General features: G+C 43.8%; 1 protein-coding gene across 1 annotated transcript; it reads left to right on the top strand.

The window, feature by feature from the left end:
• Window positions 1–10,684: 10,684 nt before the first annotated feature.
• On the top strand, window positions 10,685–19,940 carry mos (v-mos Moloney murine sarcoma viral oncogene homolog; the record flags this gene model as incomplete). Its single annotated transcript, XM_080751701.1, has 4 exons — window positions 10,685–10,981; window positions 17,811–18,043; window positions 18,996–19,226; window positions 19,598–19,940. The coding sequence occupies 4 exons, from the start codon at window positions 10,685–10,687 to the stop codon at window positions 19,938–19,940; spliced, it is 1,104 nt and encodes a 367-aa protein (XP_080607827.1).
• Between the last annotated feature and the right edge of the window lie 817 nt (window positions 19,941–20,757).

The raw sequence follows: 20,757 nt of genomic DNA, 5'->3' as shown, positions 1-20,757 counted from the left end.
AGCATTAGAGACGGCAACAATGAAACATATCTTCGTTGTCGGGTGGAAATATCCAAACCCTTACTTTTGTTATTATTTAAAAAACGATTTAAAATAGTGAAAATAGACAATCTACACTTGTAGATCTAATATTTTCAGTAGTCTTCTGTAATGGCCTTGTATGATATGAAGCAGGGCTTTACTTTACGAAAAAACGTACACATTTGAAACCTGGCGATATGAGGTTTCCACCCGACAGTGACGATATACGGTATGTTTCCATGCTGAGATCTGACCATTCACACTCTGCGTCTGGACTGCGGCACACAAAAACTATATACCGTTGGCTTATCCAAACGGCTAGCAGAAAGCGATCCATCCCAACTTACTGACTGGAGGTTTTTAACCTATGGCCATCAATCAGCGCAGAGGAACTGTGTTCTGCATAATCATGGCGTGTTAGACTATAGTTCAATGTTGCGTCCCTGCTGATAGTTTTGAACATGGCTACTGACCTGTTCCCTGTACCCCCCCCCCCCCCCACCCCTTGTTAATGTCATTTCGTTTTATTTATCAAAAGGGCTAGTTTTATACAGGAAATAAAACAAGCACACAGTCTCCTTTGTGGGCAAATGGAATTGATAGAAATGGGTTGGTTGGCAAAATCGCACACATGACATGAAGTATCGCTTACTAATAAGCTAGCGTATGTTTATTTTTTTTGGTAAAGCGGCATCTAAGAATTGCGTCATCCTTTTGCAACTTTGTTGAGATCTACATTTTAACTTTAAACCTGACTTTAAATGTATACTCCCCTCAGCCATGCCATACGTTATCACTAGTATTTTTCTGGCCAAATACAATACATACTGTACAAACAAGACAATGAGCACACAAGCCATTATCCAAATATACGGCTTATAAAGCAGTAAAGTGAAAAGCTTGCATTGTTCGTATATACATAGGTCATAATGAACAGTGAGGTGGTCAATATTGAGAAATAAACACTGACAGGGTGATGCAGGTCTTGAATCACCCTCTTCTTTCCTTTCGGCTGTACCCTTCAGGGGTCGCCACAAATCATCTGCCTCCCATCTCACCCTGTCCTCTGCCTCCTCTTCTTTCACACCAACTAACTTCATGTCACCACATCCATACATCTCCTCTTTGGGCTTTGTCTAGGCTCCCTGCATGGCAGTTCCGACCTCAGCATCCTTCTACTGATATAGGCCTACTCACTATCCCTCCACTGTACATGTTGAATCACCCTGAAGGGGTTTATTTCTCAATAACGACTGCCTCTCCTCTTTTATCAATATTTTGACAAGTAATGTAGGTAGGACTGGCTTTTTGGCGGTATCATCTGAGCAAAGACGGTGTCTATCCCTCTTACTAGAGGGATAGACACTAGATACTAGACCCTGGGAGCTTGTAGATTGACTATTTTTGCCGAACACTAGAGTTTAAATTGGGCATCAATTACCCAAGCCGTGCTATTGATACACTGAGTTGGCGGTGCCTAGGATAGAACCTAAAATGTTGTGCTTCAAAGGTGAGAGCTCTACTACCAACTGAGCTACCTGGACCACATTTGACACAACAAGAATTCTTTCCAAAATAAATGTAAAGGACGTAGCACCGGTCTGCTTATTGAGAAATAACAAAATTAAATGTTGTTATTGACCATTCAGAATTGAGCATTCAAGCTGTGTAATAATTTTTATTAAAATATACTTGTGATGGCATAAAAGTAATCTATACAGACAGAATATCTGGACTGAATGCGAAACCGACCCTGATTTGGAATTTGCATAGGCCTAATTATTCCCATATTTTTGGCTTTGTTGTAGCCCAGTGTCTTGTGAATATAAGAATACTTTCAATGTGTGTGCACACTGTGTGAGTGAGAGAGTGAAAGAGGGAGGGGCTCAATTCAGACACCGTTGTAGCTCCTTTCGGAACCTCTCACTCCACTGCTACGCAGCTCCGAGATGAGGTTCCTCCCCGACGTATGCCAGAATCTTCTGGCTGGGTGGACGATCCGCCGGCTGACATAATGAGCGATATAAAGTCTTTATTTCAACCCAGTGCTTCGATTTCTTCCACGCTAAAGAAGTAAAGCGATTAAAGATCAGCAGAAACCCATCACTTTTTGGATAGAAAGTTCACCAAAGGTAAGAAGTGCTCGCTAACGGAGGATCGTCCACCCAGCCGGAAGATTCTGGCTGCGTAGCAGTGGAGTGAGAGGTTCCGAAAGGAGCTAACACCGTTGCATGACCCTATCATTTGGACAGGTGTCATTCAACAAAAATATGTTTTTTTAAAGTGTAATAATCATGATTATGAATGAGTACTTAATTATATGAACGTAGAGCAGGGTTGTGATGGAAAAGAGTGTGTGTGCTGCTTATAGCAAACCTTCCCTGGATAAAAACAAAACAAAAGGTTAAAGAAATCCTTGGCCAAAGCATGGGTGATTTACTATACTGCCACTCAAAACTACATCTGAAATCCTAGTGCTACGAGCCCCACGTGAACTGAGAGACCTACAGTATAATGCACTGTGCCAAGAGTCAGCGCTCCTAGTGTCCTACAGTGAATGGTGTCAGGAGTTTACAGTTAGGTAGGGGGCATTCATTCATGTACAAGAAAATACATTTACAAAATGTTTCTAAAATGTTCTTAAATTGTACAATAATGTAAAACCTTTCTTTTTAAATAGCGAAAATAAAGGACTTACAAGCCTGCAAGCTTGCACAGTAGCTACACGCTTAATTGTGAGCTTGTAGGTTATTTTCTTGTTGCAATGATACTGAACAGTGACAAGCCGAATCTATGCTTTGGTGAACACATTTCATGTCGCTTGACAGAAATGACAGACGCGTCAACCCTGTTTTCAAGTGAAAACGTGCCCTATTGATTAGTGTAACACCCAGTATTCGAACCCAGGTCTCCCGCATAGAAGTCTAACTTGACCAAAGGGATATCCCTGTGGACTAGGGGGAGATATTATACTTTTGAGGCCCTCAGGCTGAGGCAGTGAGTCACTTCTGCTACACAAGCATGAATTGGCCCCAACGTTATCGAGGATAAGAATAGGTGAAACGAATGGAACGGCACTTTGGAATTAATTCATTAATGGCTGTTGTTTTTGATCCTTTTAAGTTCTTTATTCCAGAAGATTAATTCAAGTTGTCTGAACCGCCACTGACACTTGCTTATTAGCCAACAAAAAATGTTAATTCAGACATCAGGCAAAAAAAACTAAAAACTAAAACGGATTGGTACCTTGGCAGTAATATGGAAGCGCCAGTCACATTAAATAGAATGAGCTCAAATCACTAAAATGGACTGTGATACATAATGTAAAGTTACTTATGACTGATACATAATGTAGAGAAATCCTTACCAGCATGGCAAAAAATATATAGCCTATATATTAGAAAATAGACATGATATTCTTTTTTTTTTCTTTTTTTATGTTCCATTCCAAGCAACTCGAATTTCGCAGTACAATCTTTGTTTGTCTTAGTTATTGAAAGCAGACTTTATCCAAGTGCTCATTCCCACCCAAATGTCCTTTGTAAATGAAGCAATGTACCGTAGATATGCTGCTCACTCATCAGCACGGACAAAGTCATAACCCAACGCACAAGCCACCGACGCAGCAACTGCACCATGACCCGCTTTTGTTGTGAGCTGCTGCGTCTATGTTTTTAGTTTAGTTTATCGTGCATACTGTACACTATCAGCATGTGCCTAATAGTGTTGCCATTTACCTCACATCATCATACTCTCTTGCTCCGAGAATCAAAAAGGTAAACCATAGTGTTAAAAATTCTCCTATTCCTCTCATGACTGACGGGACTCGAGGAAACATGAATGGAAATAGTACAATATTGTTTTAAGGGTCGTGTGTTATGTTTGAAATGTGGAGCTGAATGTGTCATGTTTTAAAGCATTATGGAAGTTTGCTATATTGTATCTTGTGAAGGTTTGTGGTTCTACAAGAAATGTTAGCAAGCCGCTATATGGTAATTGTTTTTTTTGTTTTTTTTTGGTAATCATAGCACTTTTTGTACATTGAATGCCTTTGTTTCCTCCAATACCTTTTTTGTTTAAAACCTTTATTACAAAAATGTGTAGATGATATATTTAGCTCTTTAGAGAACAATAACATGTAAATACAATATAAAATGTTTTATTTTTACAGGTACAATTTTGACAGTGTTTTTCCTATCAAAGTGTCATTTTGCTTTACTTGCACAAGTGCTCTGTGTATCTCATTGAGGAGTCTTGTAACAGTTAGTGTTCCCTAGTAACCCTACCTTGAAATTCAGATTTCTTATGTTTTAATTTAGATGATGCTATTTGTTTGTTTGATTCAGCCCTATAGGTGAGAACACACAGACAATTGTACAGCATGCTGACTATAGCACTTAGGCCTATATACTATGTCCATATGTTTAGTTGTTGTTCAAAAAGTATATTTGATTTTGTTAAAAAGAAATGACGTCAGCCTTAAGTTCAGCCTTCTTATCGTTTCAAGTCTGAAGACTGTTTTCAAGAGAATAGATCTAATCTATAATTTTCATTATGAAGCCCAGCTTGTTTAATGGACAATGGTAACACACTGGCTGAATCCACATAAGCCTTGGGGACATTTTTATTTTAAAACCCAGTTATGCGGTTGCAAAGAAAATTAAGCTAATTTAGGTTAAAGTTCAAAGAGCAAAAGCTACATCTGGGTGTAGATCAGACCTCTTGTGTCTTATTCATCCAGAAACCTCCCTAGTCCAGTAGCTACTCGTGTAACCAATCACATACATGAACCTCAATTGTCCAAATTCACATGCATGGCTGCCATTTTGAGTCATACACACTCGGAGGAGTGGGTTTTCTCACCCGTGAGTATGACGCAAGAGAAAAATGGCTGCCGAATGAATATAAAACTATACCTCCAATTGTCCCTGCATGCCTCCCTGGAGGTATGTTTGACATTGGAGAGGTGAAGTCAGATGCGCTAATGTTTTTTTTTTTTTTTTTTTTTGCTCAAGCTCAACTGATATATTGCTTTGGCTGATATTTATTTTTACTACATTTACTGATGTGCCCCGATTGTCAACCACCTTTAGCCTGGTGTCCCTATTTTGGTCATTAGTCGAAAAGGTTAAATCTGTGTCAACAATTGCTGATCTAAAAGCTCACATTGGTTCACAATGTGAGGTGTTGTGAACTTGTAGATCTGCTCTTTCTGAGAAAAACACATTTTAATATGTGGTTTTCTTGCAAAACATCGGTCAAAACATTGGTAATCAGTGCTCTAGCTACTACTTAGTAGAGTGCGCTGCCTCGATGAACAAAGCAAGATGGGAGATGCTCTTCAGTGAGAGACACAGACCTTTAGCAATTCATGTCAAACTTCTTTATAAGCTTCAGTGGTACCAGTGAACCTTATTGAATGTGTATGTAAGAAACACTGCAATACTGCAATATTTTCTTTTTTTTTGTATTGGATTGAGCTGCTAACATATACTTCTAAAGCTCCTTAAGGTGCTACATACCTCTTTTCTAGTTCTTAATTGTATCGTTTTTACAAAACAAATTATCCGGTTTTAGCTGAACAGTCGGTGGTGTGTGCCTGGTTGTACTATATAGCTCCATCTGTTTTTGTTTTTTTGTACTGTGACTTTTGAAGTCTATTTACAGACTTGCCTGTAATATCACATGCTTTTTTTTTCTCTCTTCACCTGTGTGTTGTGGTTTTGGGGGGTGGGAGATGTTGAGTCGTGTGGAGACACTCCACAGAGACAATGACCCTCGGTGAAGATGACGATGAAGATGACTCCGCATGACACAATTATATATATATATATATATATAATGAGGAATTTCAGAGGCAAACTGCATTCCAGCCATGTTGGTTTTGTTATTCATTTGCATTTCAACAATGCCATCCTGTGATAATGATGGACTCGTTGCTAATCCTCTATATTTTACTTCAAATCTATTTTACAAACTACTGTATTTTTATAAATATAGGCAAAAATGTAATTCACACAAACATATATAAATATATGTTTATAAGTAAAATAGAAATTAACGCTGCAGCTTTCGATTGAGTTTTTAACATTGACATCATCCAAAGAGGCAGATTATTTATTGTCTGGCAGAATAATCTGATCTGATCTTCATACCTTGCTGCTACGAGAGAGAGAAGAGCTGCAGTCTTCAACTCCAGTGTTTTTACACAATGTAATGAAAGTTCAATAAAGAAAAAAGAAAGGATCCAGCATGACTGACTGGTAATTCCTAGCGCTCACACACTGTGTGAATGGGAGACACTGAGAAAGAGAGAGAGCGAGAGAGAGAGAGATGGGAGTGAGTATAAGGGGGATTCTTGTGAGTTAATCTGTACATTTCAAAGTCATTTTCTAATGTCAGAGAACCACTCCGTATTGACTATTGACGCATTCCAGGAGTGTGCCTCAAAGTGGGGACATCAATTTATTCATATTATACGCTATATATAGATTATTAGAAATACATTAGCCTATTCATCATCTATCTATTAGCCAAATCTGTGTGTTTCTGTGTATGTTATGCCTGTAGCAAATTACGGGCCATGGGTCCGTAGCAAATCAGAGAGGGGCAAAGGGTGACGTCATAACATCAAGGCATATATAAAGGCCACAGATCAGATTGGCTACGGGCACAGACGGCCCTGTTGCCAAACTGATCTGTGAGTCTGTGTGATAAAGCTGGTGGATTGGTGAGCTTCGGCTGGGTTGATCTCCATGATTGGTCAAGTTTCACGTGACGACATAACATCTTAGTATAAAACGGGTGAAGCAGGTGCAAACCTCTAGTTCCATTAAGGGGGACTTCTCTATCCCAGTATGCATGTGTGTACATATATGGATAATGGAAGCCCCCCATTGTTTCAGACGGAGGTAGGCTACAGCAGTGGTTCTCAACCTGTGGGTTCGGGAGACCCAGGGGGGGTCCCCAAATTATTTTCGGGGGGTCCCCAGATGATTAACTTAATGTGCTTTCTCACTCAACAGTAAACAAAATTAACAAACCAACATAAGGTTTAAGTGTATAGATAGAGGATATCTGCACATTTCTAAAGTGACAATTTATTGACTTTTTATTACCTCTAAAATGTCAAATTGAACATTGGCCAAATTGTCAAATATTAGAGGCAGAAATTGTGAAAATAGACGATCTACATGCTCACAACGCCTCGCATTGCGAGGCGTTGTGAGGCGTTGTGAGCATGTAGATCTGCTATTTTCACAATAGAACCATGTTATACAAAATGTAATGCATCAACTCTTAGTTGAGTTGATGCATCCCTGTTAAAATATGATTATTTTGGGGGTCGGTGCCTGAAAAGGTTGAGAACCACTGGGCTACAGCAGCAGAAACACTATTTACAATTACAATGCTGTGTTAACGCATCAGGTTTTATTGAACTAGCAAACCAGAAGTAATTGCAACCACTTCAAACAGGCTACCTTAAACAAACATACTGCCTGCTGCTGTCTACTACAGTTTGGGACAATGTTGGTGTGAGAAGGCTATATAATTCATCAATATCATCTATCTATAAATTAGCCAAATCTTTATCCATCTATGTGTTTGTGTGTCTGTGTTTATGTCATCCAAGGGGAAGACCCTTGAAAAAACACAGGGTGACATCATCCAATGGGAAAACCCTTGAAATAACACAACGTCATCAACTGATGACATCATCAACAGCCAATGAGGGACCGGCATTCTTGGTGACGTCACCACAACAAGTGCGGCCTGATATAAATTACAAGGCGTGCTCTGCTGGCGCACAAGTAGGCCATACGGGCCATACATAATGTAGTCAAATCTATTTATGTCTGTGTGTGTATCTGTGTGTGTGCGGTAGCCAATCGGAGAGGGGAAAGGGTGACGTCATCACATCGAGGCATATATAAGGAGAAGCTAACCGCTGCAGCCTGCGGGAAGTCTGCAGCATGTCTGCAGACGTGGGTCTGAAGACCCGGGTTTGCAGACCCCATACTACTTGACTTTACTGCCCCTAGTGCTTCGGTGACTGTGCAGACATTGTAGTCACTTGGACAGGGCGTTTATCGTGGGCTTGCCCAGGCCTTACGGCCTGGGCATAAATAGAACGATTGCATTCACCACGGCTTCGTAACTCGCGCGGCGCTCCGCCGGCCGCGCGGCCCTGGCCCGCTCTTCGCGGCCACTCGCGCCTGCGGCGCTCGGGGGCGAAGAGCAGGACCAAGGTCCGCTGGCCTTCGCGCCGCTTGCAATGTCGTGGACAATCGAGCGGCTCCGCCTGGAGCTAAGGCTGCCACTGGGAGCAGTAGAGAGGTTGACCTGGGTCTGCAGTGCTGGGTCTGCAAACAGGTCTGCAGTGCAGACCTGTTTGCAGACCCAGGTCTCGCAGACGCCTTCCCGCAGGTTGCAGCAGTTACTACTTGTATATAAGGGCCACGAGAGGGGCCGTCTATACCCGTAGCCAATCAGATGGGTATAAACGGGCATATGTCAGAACATCTTGAGGATTGGTGGATTGCTTCACATGACATTACAGCCAACCAGGCTATAGGCCCATTCCCACTGGGCCAGATAACAGATAAAAAAAATCTCTTTCTCCAGATATTTTTCCATTCAAAGTGGATGGTAGATACAGATTAAAAAAAGAATTGCCACAGATAAAAGTATCTGTGGCAAATATCTGTGGTAGATTTTTTGCCAGACCCATGAAATGGGTAGGCCTACATAAGCAAATGTCGGTCTGTCCCTTTTCTATATAAAGGGTATATATGATGATGACATGATGATGACATGCCTACAAAAGGCATGATGTCATAAATGATGATGACAGACAGGGGGTCTGGCACAACCAGGTTGACCTGGTCTAGTTTTATCTGCATCTACCATCCACTTTGAATGGAAAAATATCTGGAGAAAGAGATTTCTTTTATCTGTTATCTGGCCCAGTGGGAATGGGCCTTATAAATGGGCCAATCTCCATGATGGTCAAGTTTCACGTGACATTGATATAAATCATTATTTGCTGTCAGTGCGGGGTAGAGTAACAAGTACATTTACTTGCAAATCTGAATAGGCCTACTTCCATTTTTGAGCGGTGCGCCTGGAAGGAGCTATAAGCTGGCTTTGTCCGGTTCCCAAAAAATGTCCGGCCCTAAAGTAATCTGAAGTGTGGCCTACATCTGCCCTAGATATGACCTACATCTGGGCACAAACTGCTCAAATGTTGTTGTAGGAAAATGTCCGGGCACTAATGTAAACTCAAGCGTGGCCTACATCTGGCATAGATATGGCCTACATCTGGGCACAAATGGCTTTTTTTGTACATCAGTTACATCCAGGGTCCCAGTGATGGCTGAGTGGTTAGTGTCCAAACCTAGGACTCCGGAGGCCCCAGAGGTCGCAGGTACGATTCCCCGCTCCAGCTATCACTGCTCCCCTTCCCTCGCGAACCTTGTGGGCATCACTGGGTTCAGCTGGGTTAAGCTGGGAAAAGAAAGCAGCTGGGTTGGGCTGCAATATCTGAATTTCCCTCGCGGGAGGAGTAGGTATTTCTTCTTATTCTTCGTCCCATTGGCCAAGCTCCACAGGATGCGCTGTGATTGGCTAGCGGGACGCTTGATGAAATTAACTCATAAATAGCAGCGCTCACTTCACACTATAGAGTGTGATTTCTTAGTCTACTCTACACCTCTATACCTAGAGCAAATATTGTATTTTCTTTTACTCCTCTGCAATTATTTGACAACTTGGAGGCCTAGTTACTTTTCCGATTTAGATTATGAATACAAAACATGTAGGCTACACTGACAGCTAGCTATTGTTAAAGCTACCCAGCAGCACATCAAGTTATTAAATCAGCCCATCTGCAAAATTAAAGAGATTAACACATTAATGTATTAATAATCACATTCCAATAGGCACATTATTAGCCTACAGTAATTATATGAGCCATTCTTCACAATGATGTTTTTACATTTGGTATTGCTTACTAGCCTATAATATAGGACACATTGATAGCATTCGCCTACTTTTGTACTTTTATGGTAGATTTTAATCCAGGACTTTTACTTGTAGGCCTTTTTCGATATATTGTGGCATTGCTCCTTTCCACATAGGCCTATGCCTATACTTAGCCTACTTACAAAATAAATAAATAGCCTACACAAATAAATAAATACATCTAAATACTTCCATCAGTTTACTTTTTACTGTCCTGTCCTGACAATCTGAGACATACTCAGTCTGTCTGACTGGGTCCCCATCCGGAATCAATGGGGGTATATTTACTATAATCACATTTTTGTCAACAAATACAAAAAAATATTATTGAACTCAAGTCTCCAATGCCATGGCGTGAGTAATCAATAGAAAAAGGGGGGGGGGGGAGTCATCATTTTGGCTTTTGGGGGTGAACTACTCCTTTAAGCTGGGTTTCTGTTTTTGACCACCACCTGATTCGCCCGCGGCAAATTAAAAACTATGGCCGCGGGGCTGTGCGGATTCTTCAGGCGCTCACTTGGATAGGTTGTTGTGGCTGCTCTTGTCACTGTCAGTCTGTGTTTGTGTTTGTTTGTTTGCATGCACGAGGTGTGTGTGTGTGTTTGTTTGCATGCATGCATGAGGAGGTAGCCGCCTAATCATGCCGTCTCCCATCCCCATCAATCGATTCCTGCAAAGGGACCACTCTTTGGACCTGGGTCCGTGCAGCAGTCCGCTGTCCAAAGAGCCCACGACGCGCCACGGCTGCACCTTGCAGGTGCCCTCCTTCCAGAGGCGTCCTCCGCTGCACGGCGGGGAGAAGAAGCCCGCCGCCCGGCGCGGCTGGTCGAGCGTCATCTTCTGGAAGGAGCTGCGGCGCATGGAGCCCATCGCGTCCGGCGGCTTCGGCTCCGTCTTCAAGGCGGAGTACTTCGGGGAGCGCGTGGCCGTGAAGAAGGTGAACAGTGGTGTAAAAGTAACTAAGTAGCCTACTGTACTTAAAGGAGGACTTTGCAGGGTTGTCAACATTGGACGGTCAGAATCCAGGAGATTTATATTTTGGGTGGTGCGCGGAACTCCCCTACCGGGGTCTGGGGGTCCTCTCCCCAAAACCTCTTAACAGATATATATTTTCCTGTGTTTTGTTGAATTTTGTGGATGTTTGATAGTTTTATCAGGCGTGCTTTACTAGCACTGGTACAATTTCAGCCTTAAAATGCAAAATGTAGGTGAATATTAATGACTTCTCATCTTTAAGTCATTACATGTATGATCTTTCTTGCATGCATTGCCCCCAACCTAAAGTGGGGGGTCCTCCCCCAGAAAAGATTTAACATAGTAGATGTAATTTCCTGTGTTCTGGTGAATTTTGTCCATGTTTTATACGTTTATCAGGCTTGCTTTACTAGCATGGGTACAATTTCAGCCTTAAAATGCCAAATGTAGGTGTACAGATTTGATGACTGAACCAAAGGACATATTTAATGATGACTTCAAATTATTACTTAAGTGAAATGTGTCTGATCTTTCTTGCATTCTTTGCCCCACCCCTAAAGCGGGGGTCTGGGGGTCCTCCCCCAGAAAAAAATTAACATAGTAGATGTAATTTCCTGTGTTCTGCTGAATTTTGGGAGTTTGATACCAAATCCAGGAGAAATCCAGGAGATTTGCCAATCCAGGAGCATGCCAGGAGATGGGGTCAAAATCCAGGAGACTCCTGGGAAATCCAGGAGAGTTGACAAGCCTGCGACTTTGCCACCTTTCAACCTATCTTCATATAATAGGTCCTCACTAATGTTCATAATAAAATTGCAAAAAAAAAAAAAAGGGAAAAAAAATCTACTTGGTCCAAGTCTATTGGGAGCGCCGTGGAAGTTCAGAAATCCATAGTCTTGTGTTTTTTTTAAACAATATTTTTGAAAACATATTTTTAATTTTTATTATCGCAAGAACTATAGCTTCCACTTTACATTGCAACTTTTCAGGAATAGAAAGCCTGCATTTTCTATTAGCTTGGACCGAGTAGATTTTTGCAATTTTATTATGACCATTAGTGAGGACCTATTATATGAAGATAGGTTGAAAAGTGGTGAAGTAATCCTTTAAGCAGAGATTGATTGATTGAAGACTTTATTAGAAGTTGCATAGGGAAAGATACAGTTTTATGACAGTACAGTCATGAACTGTCATGAAATATCCACTGAAATATCCACTGTAGCCCAAATAGCTCCCTTTTCTTCATTTTATTTTCCTTTTTGAGCGGTGGTCACAACGCTCCTATACGTGGCCGTGTGTGTGGGTCTGTCTGTCTGCCTGTCTGTCTGTAGCCTGCCCTGCAGTAACCTTTTCTGACCACACATGTTAAGGGAGGGGCGCTGTTGTTCAGGCCAGGCCAGACCAGGCACACACACACACACGCGCGCGCGCGCACACACACACACACACACACACACACACACACACACACACACACACACACACACACACACACACACACACACACACACACACACACACACACACACACACACACACACACACACACACACACACACAGGGGGGAAGGGGGGGGGGGGGGACCACCGCTCAGTTCACACGGGTGTGATTTTTTCCTTCTTTTTGAATGCCTTTTACCTTTTGTTGATGATCCTATTCAAAGTAGGCTACTGTCTATCCGTCTGTCTTTCAATGTTATATGAGACTAGCCCAGGGCTACTCAACTTAAGATAGCTCAGGGGCCACTCAGCAAAATACAAAAAGTCAGAGGGCCGCAGGCTAGAATGACGGTTGTATTTTGGACATTTAGTCTAGACAATGATTTTGTAACACACTGCATGAGTAGTCTAAAAAATAAGGAAACGCACTAGAAAACAGCCACATTTCCATCTGTAAGGACAAACCTCAAAGAACAAAAAGAATAAATTATTAATGATGAAATTATAAAGTTTCTTATTTTGGAACAAATAAAATAGCAAAAAAGTCTTGTATAAAACAAAACATTTGTCTTAGTGGTTTTGGAGATTAACTGAAAAGTTATCCACACTGAAAGTAGACAAAATATATATTTTTATTGGTATGACCATGGCGGGCCGCATAGACATGCTGCCGGGGCCGCATGCGGCCCTCGGGCCACAGGTTGAATAGCGCTGGACTAGCCCTTACCCGTTCAAAGATATGAGCTCCAAAATGATGTGCAGTGTGTGGGTTATGGGATGTGCACTGTGCACACAGTATATGAGGGATGGAAAGTAACTTTAACTGGTGCTTGCATGATGTACTGTAGGAGCATCAATGTAAGAAACCCGTTTCGTTTAATGGCTACAGAGATACTGTCCCCCCCCCCCAGCCCGCCCGCCCACCCGCCTGCACACACACCCGCCTGCCTGCACACACACACACACACACACACACACACACACACACACACACACACACACACACACACACACACACACACACACACACAGAGCTGGTTAAACATTTTGCCTCAAGCTAGATGCAGAATAGATGTGCCTCATGCTAGATGCAGAATAGATAGTAGATACACCATAAAAAAGCTAATATACAGCATACGATTTGTGAAAGTGACAAACGGGCTTCACAGTTATGTCAGGTGTGTTCATATGCTTATGGTGATGCGATTTCAGATCAATTGCTCCAGCCACTGAGGAGAAACGCTGTGACAGACACTCACTAAGACACTCACTCAGACACTCACTCAGACACTCACTCAGACACTCACTCAGACATTCGCAAAATTATATGTTAGATAGGCATATAGCCTACATAAAGTGGTTCCTGTGTAAATCCAAAAAGCCAAAAAGCTTAATGCTTTGATCTCCTTTTAGTTGACCTTGTACCAGTGATTTGTAGGCCTACTGTCATGAAACTGTACTTTTTCCTATGCAACCTTCTAATACATTCTTCAATCAATCAATCAGTTCACTGGTTGGTACAAGATCAACTAAAAGGAGATCCAAGAAAGGCTTATTTACCTTGGAAACTTCTTTTAACTCATAACATTGTAGGCTACTATGCAGAGGATATCATCAATAGGAAAAACAAAAGATAAATAAAAAAGTTTAAAAAAAAGTACAGAGTACGTAGGCTACTCGACCCCAGTAGCCTACTTGAGTAATAGTAGTGGAAGTCAATTAAAGTAGCCCTTTTTGGGAGTCGGGAAACTAGTTACCTTTTTTGTATTTGGGAAGACATATCCAAATATCGTACTTTTGCTCAAATACATTTATTTGAACAATTTAGTTACTATCTAGTTTGTAGATCTTGACTATCATTACAAAACACATAGTCCTACTACATTTAACTTCTTCTTTCGTATATCATCAGATGGCCAACTCAGTGTCCTGCAGCCACGCCCTCGTCTCTGGTCCCAAGTCAAAAAGACCAGCTTCTGAGGGTGGGCTGTATAGGGGGCAGCCGATAATAATGTGCTCGGCAGTCTGTTCAGGCTCGCCACACTCGCATGCCGCACTGTCCGTTAGGCCCCACTTCTTCATAGAAGACTTAAAGCGCCCGACTCCAGTGCGCAGACGGTTCAGCGAGGTCCATAGATGGCGTGGCATATCCTCTCCTTTTACACCACCTCCTGGGTCCTGGATGTATCGCTGCATACGGGAGGGCCCAGTTGTCTCCCATGAACGTTTCCAAGATGCTGCCAGCCAGGCGTCTCTGGACAAGTCCTCAGGGATAGACTGTAACATTTCTTGTGCTGCCTTGTTGTAGGGATGGCGAGACTTGAGCCTGCCTGGTGGTGCCGGTGTTGTTGTGGCTTTGTGCAGGATGTGCCAGTCATACTTCTGGGCTTTTCTTGCCAGGGCGAGGGTAGCCGCATCCCGTCGGAGACTGGCTGGGGCGATTCCAGCCAGGACTGGCAGGTAGGACACAGGGGTGGGTTTCAGACAACCAGTTACTGTCCGGAGGGCGCTGTTGATGACAGTGTCGACCTTGTTGACATGGGGACTTCTGCTCCAGACAGGGGCGCAGTATTCTGCTACGCGTGGATATGCGTAGGGTCTGGGGGGAAGCTCCCCAAGTTGAACCTGCTAGGCGTCGGATGAGCGAGACCCTTGCTGTTGTTTTGGCCTTCACTTCATCCAGATGTTGCTTGTAGGAGAGTGTTCGGTCCAAGCATACACCGAGGTACTTGGGGGCTTGCTGGAACTCCAGGCGGTGGTTGCCAACATGCACATCCAGTTCCCTTCTTGCTTCCCGGTTGTAGAGGTGGTAAGCTGCAGACACTGTTTTGCCCATGCTGAGCTGAAGATGCCACTTCTGGAGGTAGTTTGCCAGGATGCCCATGTCTCGGTTGAGGCCATCTTCCATCGCCTTCCATGTTGGACGTCGAAGCATGATGGCCAAGTCGTCCGCATAGCCGTACTTGGTGGATGTTGTATCTGGCAGGTCATGAATGTATATGTTAAACAACATAGGTGAAAGGACGGAGCCTTGCGGGACACCGTTCTTCAGCCTTCTGAGCCTGCTGGTTTGGCCATCGCTGGTCTGTAGGATGAAGCTCCGGTTTGATATCATCTCCATGATGAACCTCACCATATGCCGGTCTGGGATTGTCCTCAGCAGTTTCAGGTGTAGTCCACAGTGCCACACAGTGTCATAGGCGGCTGTCAGGTCCAGGAATACTACTCCGGCTTTCTCGTTGTCCTGAAAGCTGTTCTCGATGTCCTGAGTGAGTAGCGTAACCTGGTCTACTGTTGACCTGCCTCTGCGAAAGCCGGATTGTTCCGGGGGGAGTTGTGTGTCCACCACTGGCTCGATGCGGCTGTGTATAAGCCTCTCCAGGATCTTATATGGGACACATAACAGGGAGATGGGCCTATAGGACTTCGGGTCTTCGGGGGGTTTGTTTGGCTTTGGCAAGGCTATGACTGAGGCACGGCGCCAGGTCTTTGGGATCTTGGACCTTTGGAAGCATGATGAAAGGAACGAGCAAAGCCAGTGAGATGTTCTTTCACTTTGGTGTATGACAAACTCTGGATGGATATTGTCTCGACCTGGTGACTTGCCCGGCTTCAGTTTTTTCATTGCTGCCCTTAGTTCGGCTGTCGTGAAATCTCCCGAAAGATTAGCATCAACGCTGGCTGCCCTGGAGAGAGATGATACCTCACACGATGTCAGTCTTGTGAAGTGTTTGTCTGCCCCAGGGAAGCGGCCATTTTTTAGGAGCTGGGAAGCGATGGAGTCGGCTGTCACTGGACACCTGCGGGGTGTTGTTTTTCTCCCCGAGAGCAGGTTGATCGTCTGCCATGCCTTCCGGCTGGAGTGGGTGAAGTCGATAGCTTCCACAACTTCAGTCCACCTAGCCTTTCGGGTGTCGTCCAGCTTTTGCAGCAGAGTTGTTGCTGTTGCGTCCATTTCTTCCCTGGAGCTCGCCTGCTGGTGTTGACGCAGCAAGCAGCTGCACTCCTCATCCCAACCTGGGATGTAGTTCTTGTTAAAGCCACGTGGGATGTTGTGCTTTGCTGCCCTTAGGAGGACTTCACAGTAAGCGCCGTATGCAGCATCAACATCGGCTGCTTCTGGGTCCGGGAGACCAGCAGTTCTTCTCTCCGTTTCCGCCATGAACATCTGCCAGTTCGCCTTCCTGAAGTTCCATCTCCTGACCGGTTTGCCAGCTACTGGCTGTACCAGTGATGGTACTTTGATGACTGATGGTCGATGGTGTGACCGAGGGAACCTGTCCAAGACATGTCTCTCCGGTATCAGGTCGTTATTACGACATACAGCAAAGGCAAGGTCTGGATTGGTGTACGAGTTCCAGCGAGCGGAGAAGAAGCTCGGGGGCTCTTTTGGGTCGAATAGCAGCAGTGCTTCAGTGTTAGAAGCCCACTCACTCAGTACCTCACCATCTTGTGATGTGTTGTTGTAACCCCAGTCCGTATGTTGGCAATTGAAGTCACCAGCATAGATGGCAGGAGCTGTCACAGATGGAAGTGATGTTATTGTAAGCGCTGTTGGTGGTGGCTTGTATACATTCACAACAGATGTTTCTTGGATTTTGGTGACCAGCCACTCAATGTTGCTTCCAGGTGGGGATTGACTGGTGGCTGACCAGCTCAGTCCTTCCCGGACAAAGGTTGCTATTCCATGCTTTTTGCTGGGGATGGATCCAGCAAGGAGGAAACCGGGCAGCTTGAGGTTGTCGTCTGAAACCCAGTGTGTCTCTTGAAGGAGAACAGCTACCACTTTGTTGGTATCGGCGAGGTGTCTGATGACTTCGAGTTTGGCGATGGTAAGGCCCTCGACATTGAGTTGGAGCACCGACAGACCTTGGTTTTCGACAGTGGGGGTGTCTGCCTGTCCGAAAGAGGACGTTCTCTGCCTTGGTCTTGACCTTGGCTTGTACCTTGGTCTGCCAGCTCGATGATTCTTTGGCGACATTGGTTTCGCAAGCAGGTCTCTCACCCTGGCCTTGCTACTCACAGAGGAGACCGCGTGAAGGTTGTCGTCCATCTCCCCCATCTACTACATTTAACCACTTCAGCCCATATACATTTTGGCCATTTGAAAATAGCTGATCGACAAGCTCACTATGTGTCGCTATGCGACGTAGATCTGCTATTTTCAAAAGATTGAAATAGGCCTACATTTGAAAACTTGAAATGGAACATTCTGCATAATGAGTACCTTTACTTTTGGTACTTTAAGAACATTTTGAAGACCAGACTTTTACTTATAACAGAGTATTTATTTTCTACATTGCAATTTTGGTACTTTTAAGTGAAACATTTGAGTAATTCTTTTTTTGGAAGGTGAAGAAGTTGGCCAAGAACAAGCTGGCGTCCCGGCAGAGCTTCTGGGCAGAGCTGAACGCGGCGCACCTGCGCCACGAAAACGTGGTGCGCTTCATCGCGGCGACGACGTGCTCGCCGGCCACTGCCGAGAACCAGGATAGCATCGGCACCATCGTGATGGAGTACGCTGGCGAGCAGACCCTGCAGCGCATCATCTACGGCTGCGTGGAGGACGCGCTAGGCGCGGACAGGTGGTTCAATGAGCGATCATCAATGCCATTGGTTGACATGAAGAAGTTTGAGAACCACTGATCAATGTAATGTGTCCGTGGCAAATTTTACATTTTAGACTTTACTGAATGTCAGTCTCCAGGTTTTCTTCAGAATATGGAAGACTCTGATTTACTCTATGGCAGTGGGCAGTGGTTCTCAAACTTTTTCTTGCCAAGGGCCCCCAAATTGACTCAAATATGGACCCCCATTTGAAAAGATAAGCCAAGGACCCCCATAAGAAGATTTCTAAGGCTCTATAGCAGTGATTCTCAATTATTTTAACTTCAAGGACCTCTAGTTGGACATGCATTAGGCAAAGGACCCCCATTTCATGGCCTTTCTATCACTGGGACCTCAATGTTACATGCTAGATTTCTTGTAGGCCTAGAATACTATTGTAATCCTTTTTTTTCCCTTCTTTTCTTTGTAAGATATTTTTGGGGGGCGTGTCTGCCTTTATTGATAGTACACAGTAGGAGATAGACAGGAAACAGTGAGAGAGAGACGGGGAGCGACACGCAGCAAAGGTCGCCCAGATCAGGACTCGAACCCGTGAGCGTGACACACTGCCAGGTATCGGTATCGGAGTCTATGTGGTATGTGCCTGGACAGCTAGGCCAGCGGGCGCCTCGAAATACTGTAATTTTGACTACACCACAATAGGATAGGACTCTTGGGACCCAAACCTACAAAAAACATAATATGAATGAACATAAATATGTCCTGTTTCAAATATAGTGACAATAGCCTGTCAACAAGCTCACAACGTGTCACAACGTTGTGAGCTTGTAGATCCATTTTCCCATTTATTTTTACTGTTTGTGACATGGGACGTTCTTAATGTCAATACAGCAGTGCATTGGTAATTTGTTCTTTTTTAATACTTCAGTATATTTACATGAGCAAATTATACTTTGTCCACCACTGCAGGTGGTGCAGGTACTCCAGCCAAATCGTCCGAGGCCTCTGCTTCCTCCACTCCCACGGGATCGTGCATCTGGACCTGAAACCGGCCAACGTTCTGGTGTCCAGCAGCGACGTGTGCAAGCTGGTGGACTTCGGGTGTTCTCTGAAACTGGATGGTCCCAGAGGTGCCGACGGCGAGGTGTCGGAGGTGATGAGGCCACAGTTTAGTCAGATAGGGGGCACATACACACACAGGTAAGTTGAGTGGGCATCTGAGAAGTCTGGCCACATCAATAATAAATTGGATATTTCTTTCCAGAATGTCGAAAAATAAGGATACATTTATGCTTTGGGAAATGGTCTGAAATAAGGTTAAGTATGGCATGATTGGAACATTTGACATTTAAAGCCTAATATTCCAACAATTGCTACAAATTGCTATAGAACTTGTCATTGTGGCATAAACAATAAGTTAGTAGGGTAATGATGATTGGTCTGATAATGATGTACGATGCATGTTCAAATCTTGTATACATTATTTCAGACCATGTTCCAAAGCATACTTTTATTCTCTAAATAGCCAATTTCACTTTGAGGCGCCCACTCTTCCTGTGTCCCACGCACAGGGCGCCCGAGCTGCTGAAGGGGGAAGGCGTGTCGTGCAAGGCGGACATCTACTCGTTCGCCATCATCCTGTGGCAGCTGGCGTCCAGAGAGCAGCCCTACGCGGGGGCAGAGAGGGAGTACGTCATGTACGCGGTGGTGGCCTACGATCTGAGGCCGTCGGTCAAAGAGCTGCCGTTCTTCCAGACCCAGCGGGGGGTGGCCTGCAGGGACTTGCTGGGCCAGTGCTGGAGCGGAGAGGCACGCTCCAGGCCGAGCGCTCGGGACGTGCTGGTGCAGCTGGAAAAAGTGCAATCCCCTGACCAAAAACAACTGGAAACTCCTGCGATCACTGTGGAGTCATGAGTGTGGACTCTTGAGTGTGCAAAGGGATCCGTTCAGTTCCATTTGTGCACTCTCGGAAGGGTCCATTTGGTTTTGATTTGACTGTAGGGTTGTCTACTGGATTCTGGATAGGTTTCAGAGACGCATCTCACCCACATCAACTATGCACTTTGTTTTGTGTGTGTGTGTAAACTGAACTTATTAAAAATGTTTGTTTTGTCCGGCAATTCTAAACAATTTTAGTTTATTTTCATTTAATGTCAAGCTAACTATTTTAGTTGTTTTGTTCTTGTTTTCATTTGTCGTTGTCATTTAATGTCATAGTATTTTATCAATTTATCAGTGAATTGATTTTTTAGAAACATGTTTGAAATGCAGCAATTTAGTGTTTTAAAATATGGGATTTCATTAAAACATGTTCATACTTAAATTGTTGGTTAATGTATTTATTTGTTTGTTATTTCTTATTTGGATGTCCTATTCATTGTATAGTATAACAATCCAATTGTCTACCTACAGTGTGCCAGTTAAAGGAAAACGTACTAATCTTCTAGATGGAATCATTTCTGTCTACTAACTTTGTGTGTCTCAGATGAGGGCTACTGAGTAGACAGAAATTGTGCCAATAATGAGATTTGGTGAGGACAATTTTATATGAAGATATTGAAAATGGTGAAGTGCTCCATTAGATGTTGCCCACTACACCGCCAAGCTTGCCAAGTGCTCCTTTAATCATAAGAGTTTTTGGGGAACGTGTAAGATGAAATGCCATATCCTATTTCTACACTGGTGATTAACTATGCACAACTGAAATTGTCATTTAGGTTTTCCACTATCA

Source organism: Nannobrachium achirus (genome assembly GCF_963921795.1).
Source record: "Nannobrachium achirus genome assembly, chromosome: 21".
Lineage (NCBI taxonomy): Eukaryota > Metazoa > Chordata > Actinopteri > Myctophiformes > Myctophidae > Nannobrachium > Nannobrachium achirus.
The sequence above is the reverse complement of the archived record's forward strand: the minus strand, read 5'-3'. Positions and strand labels throughout refer to the sequence as shown.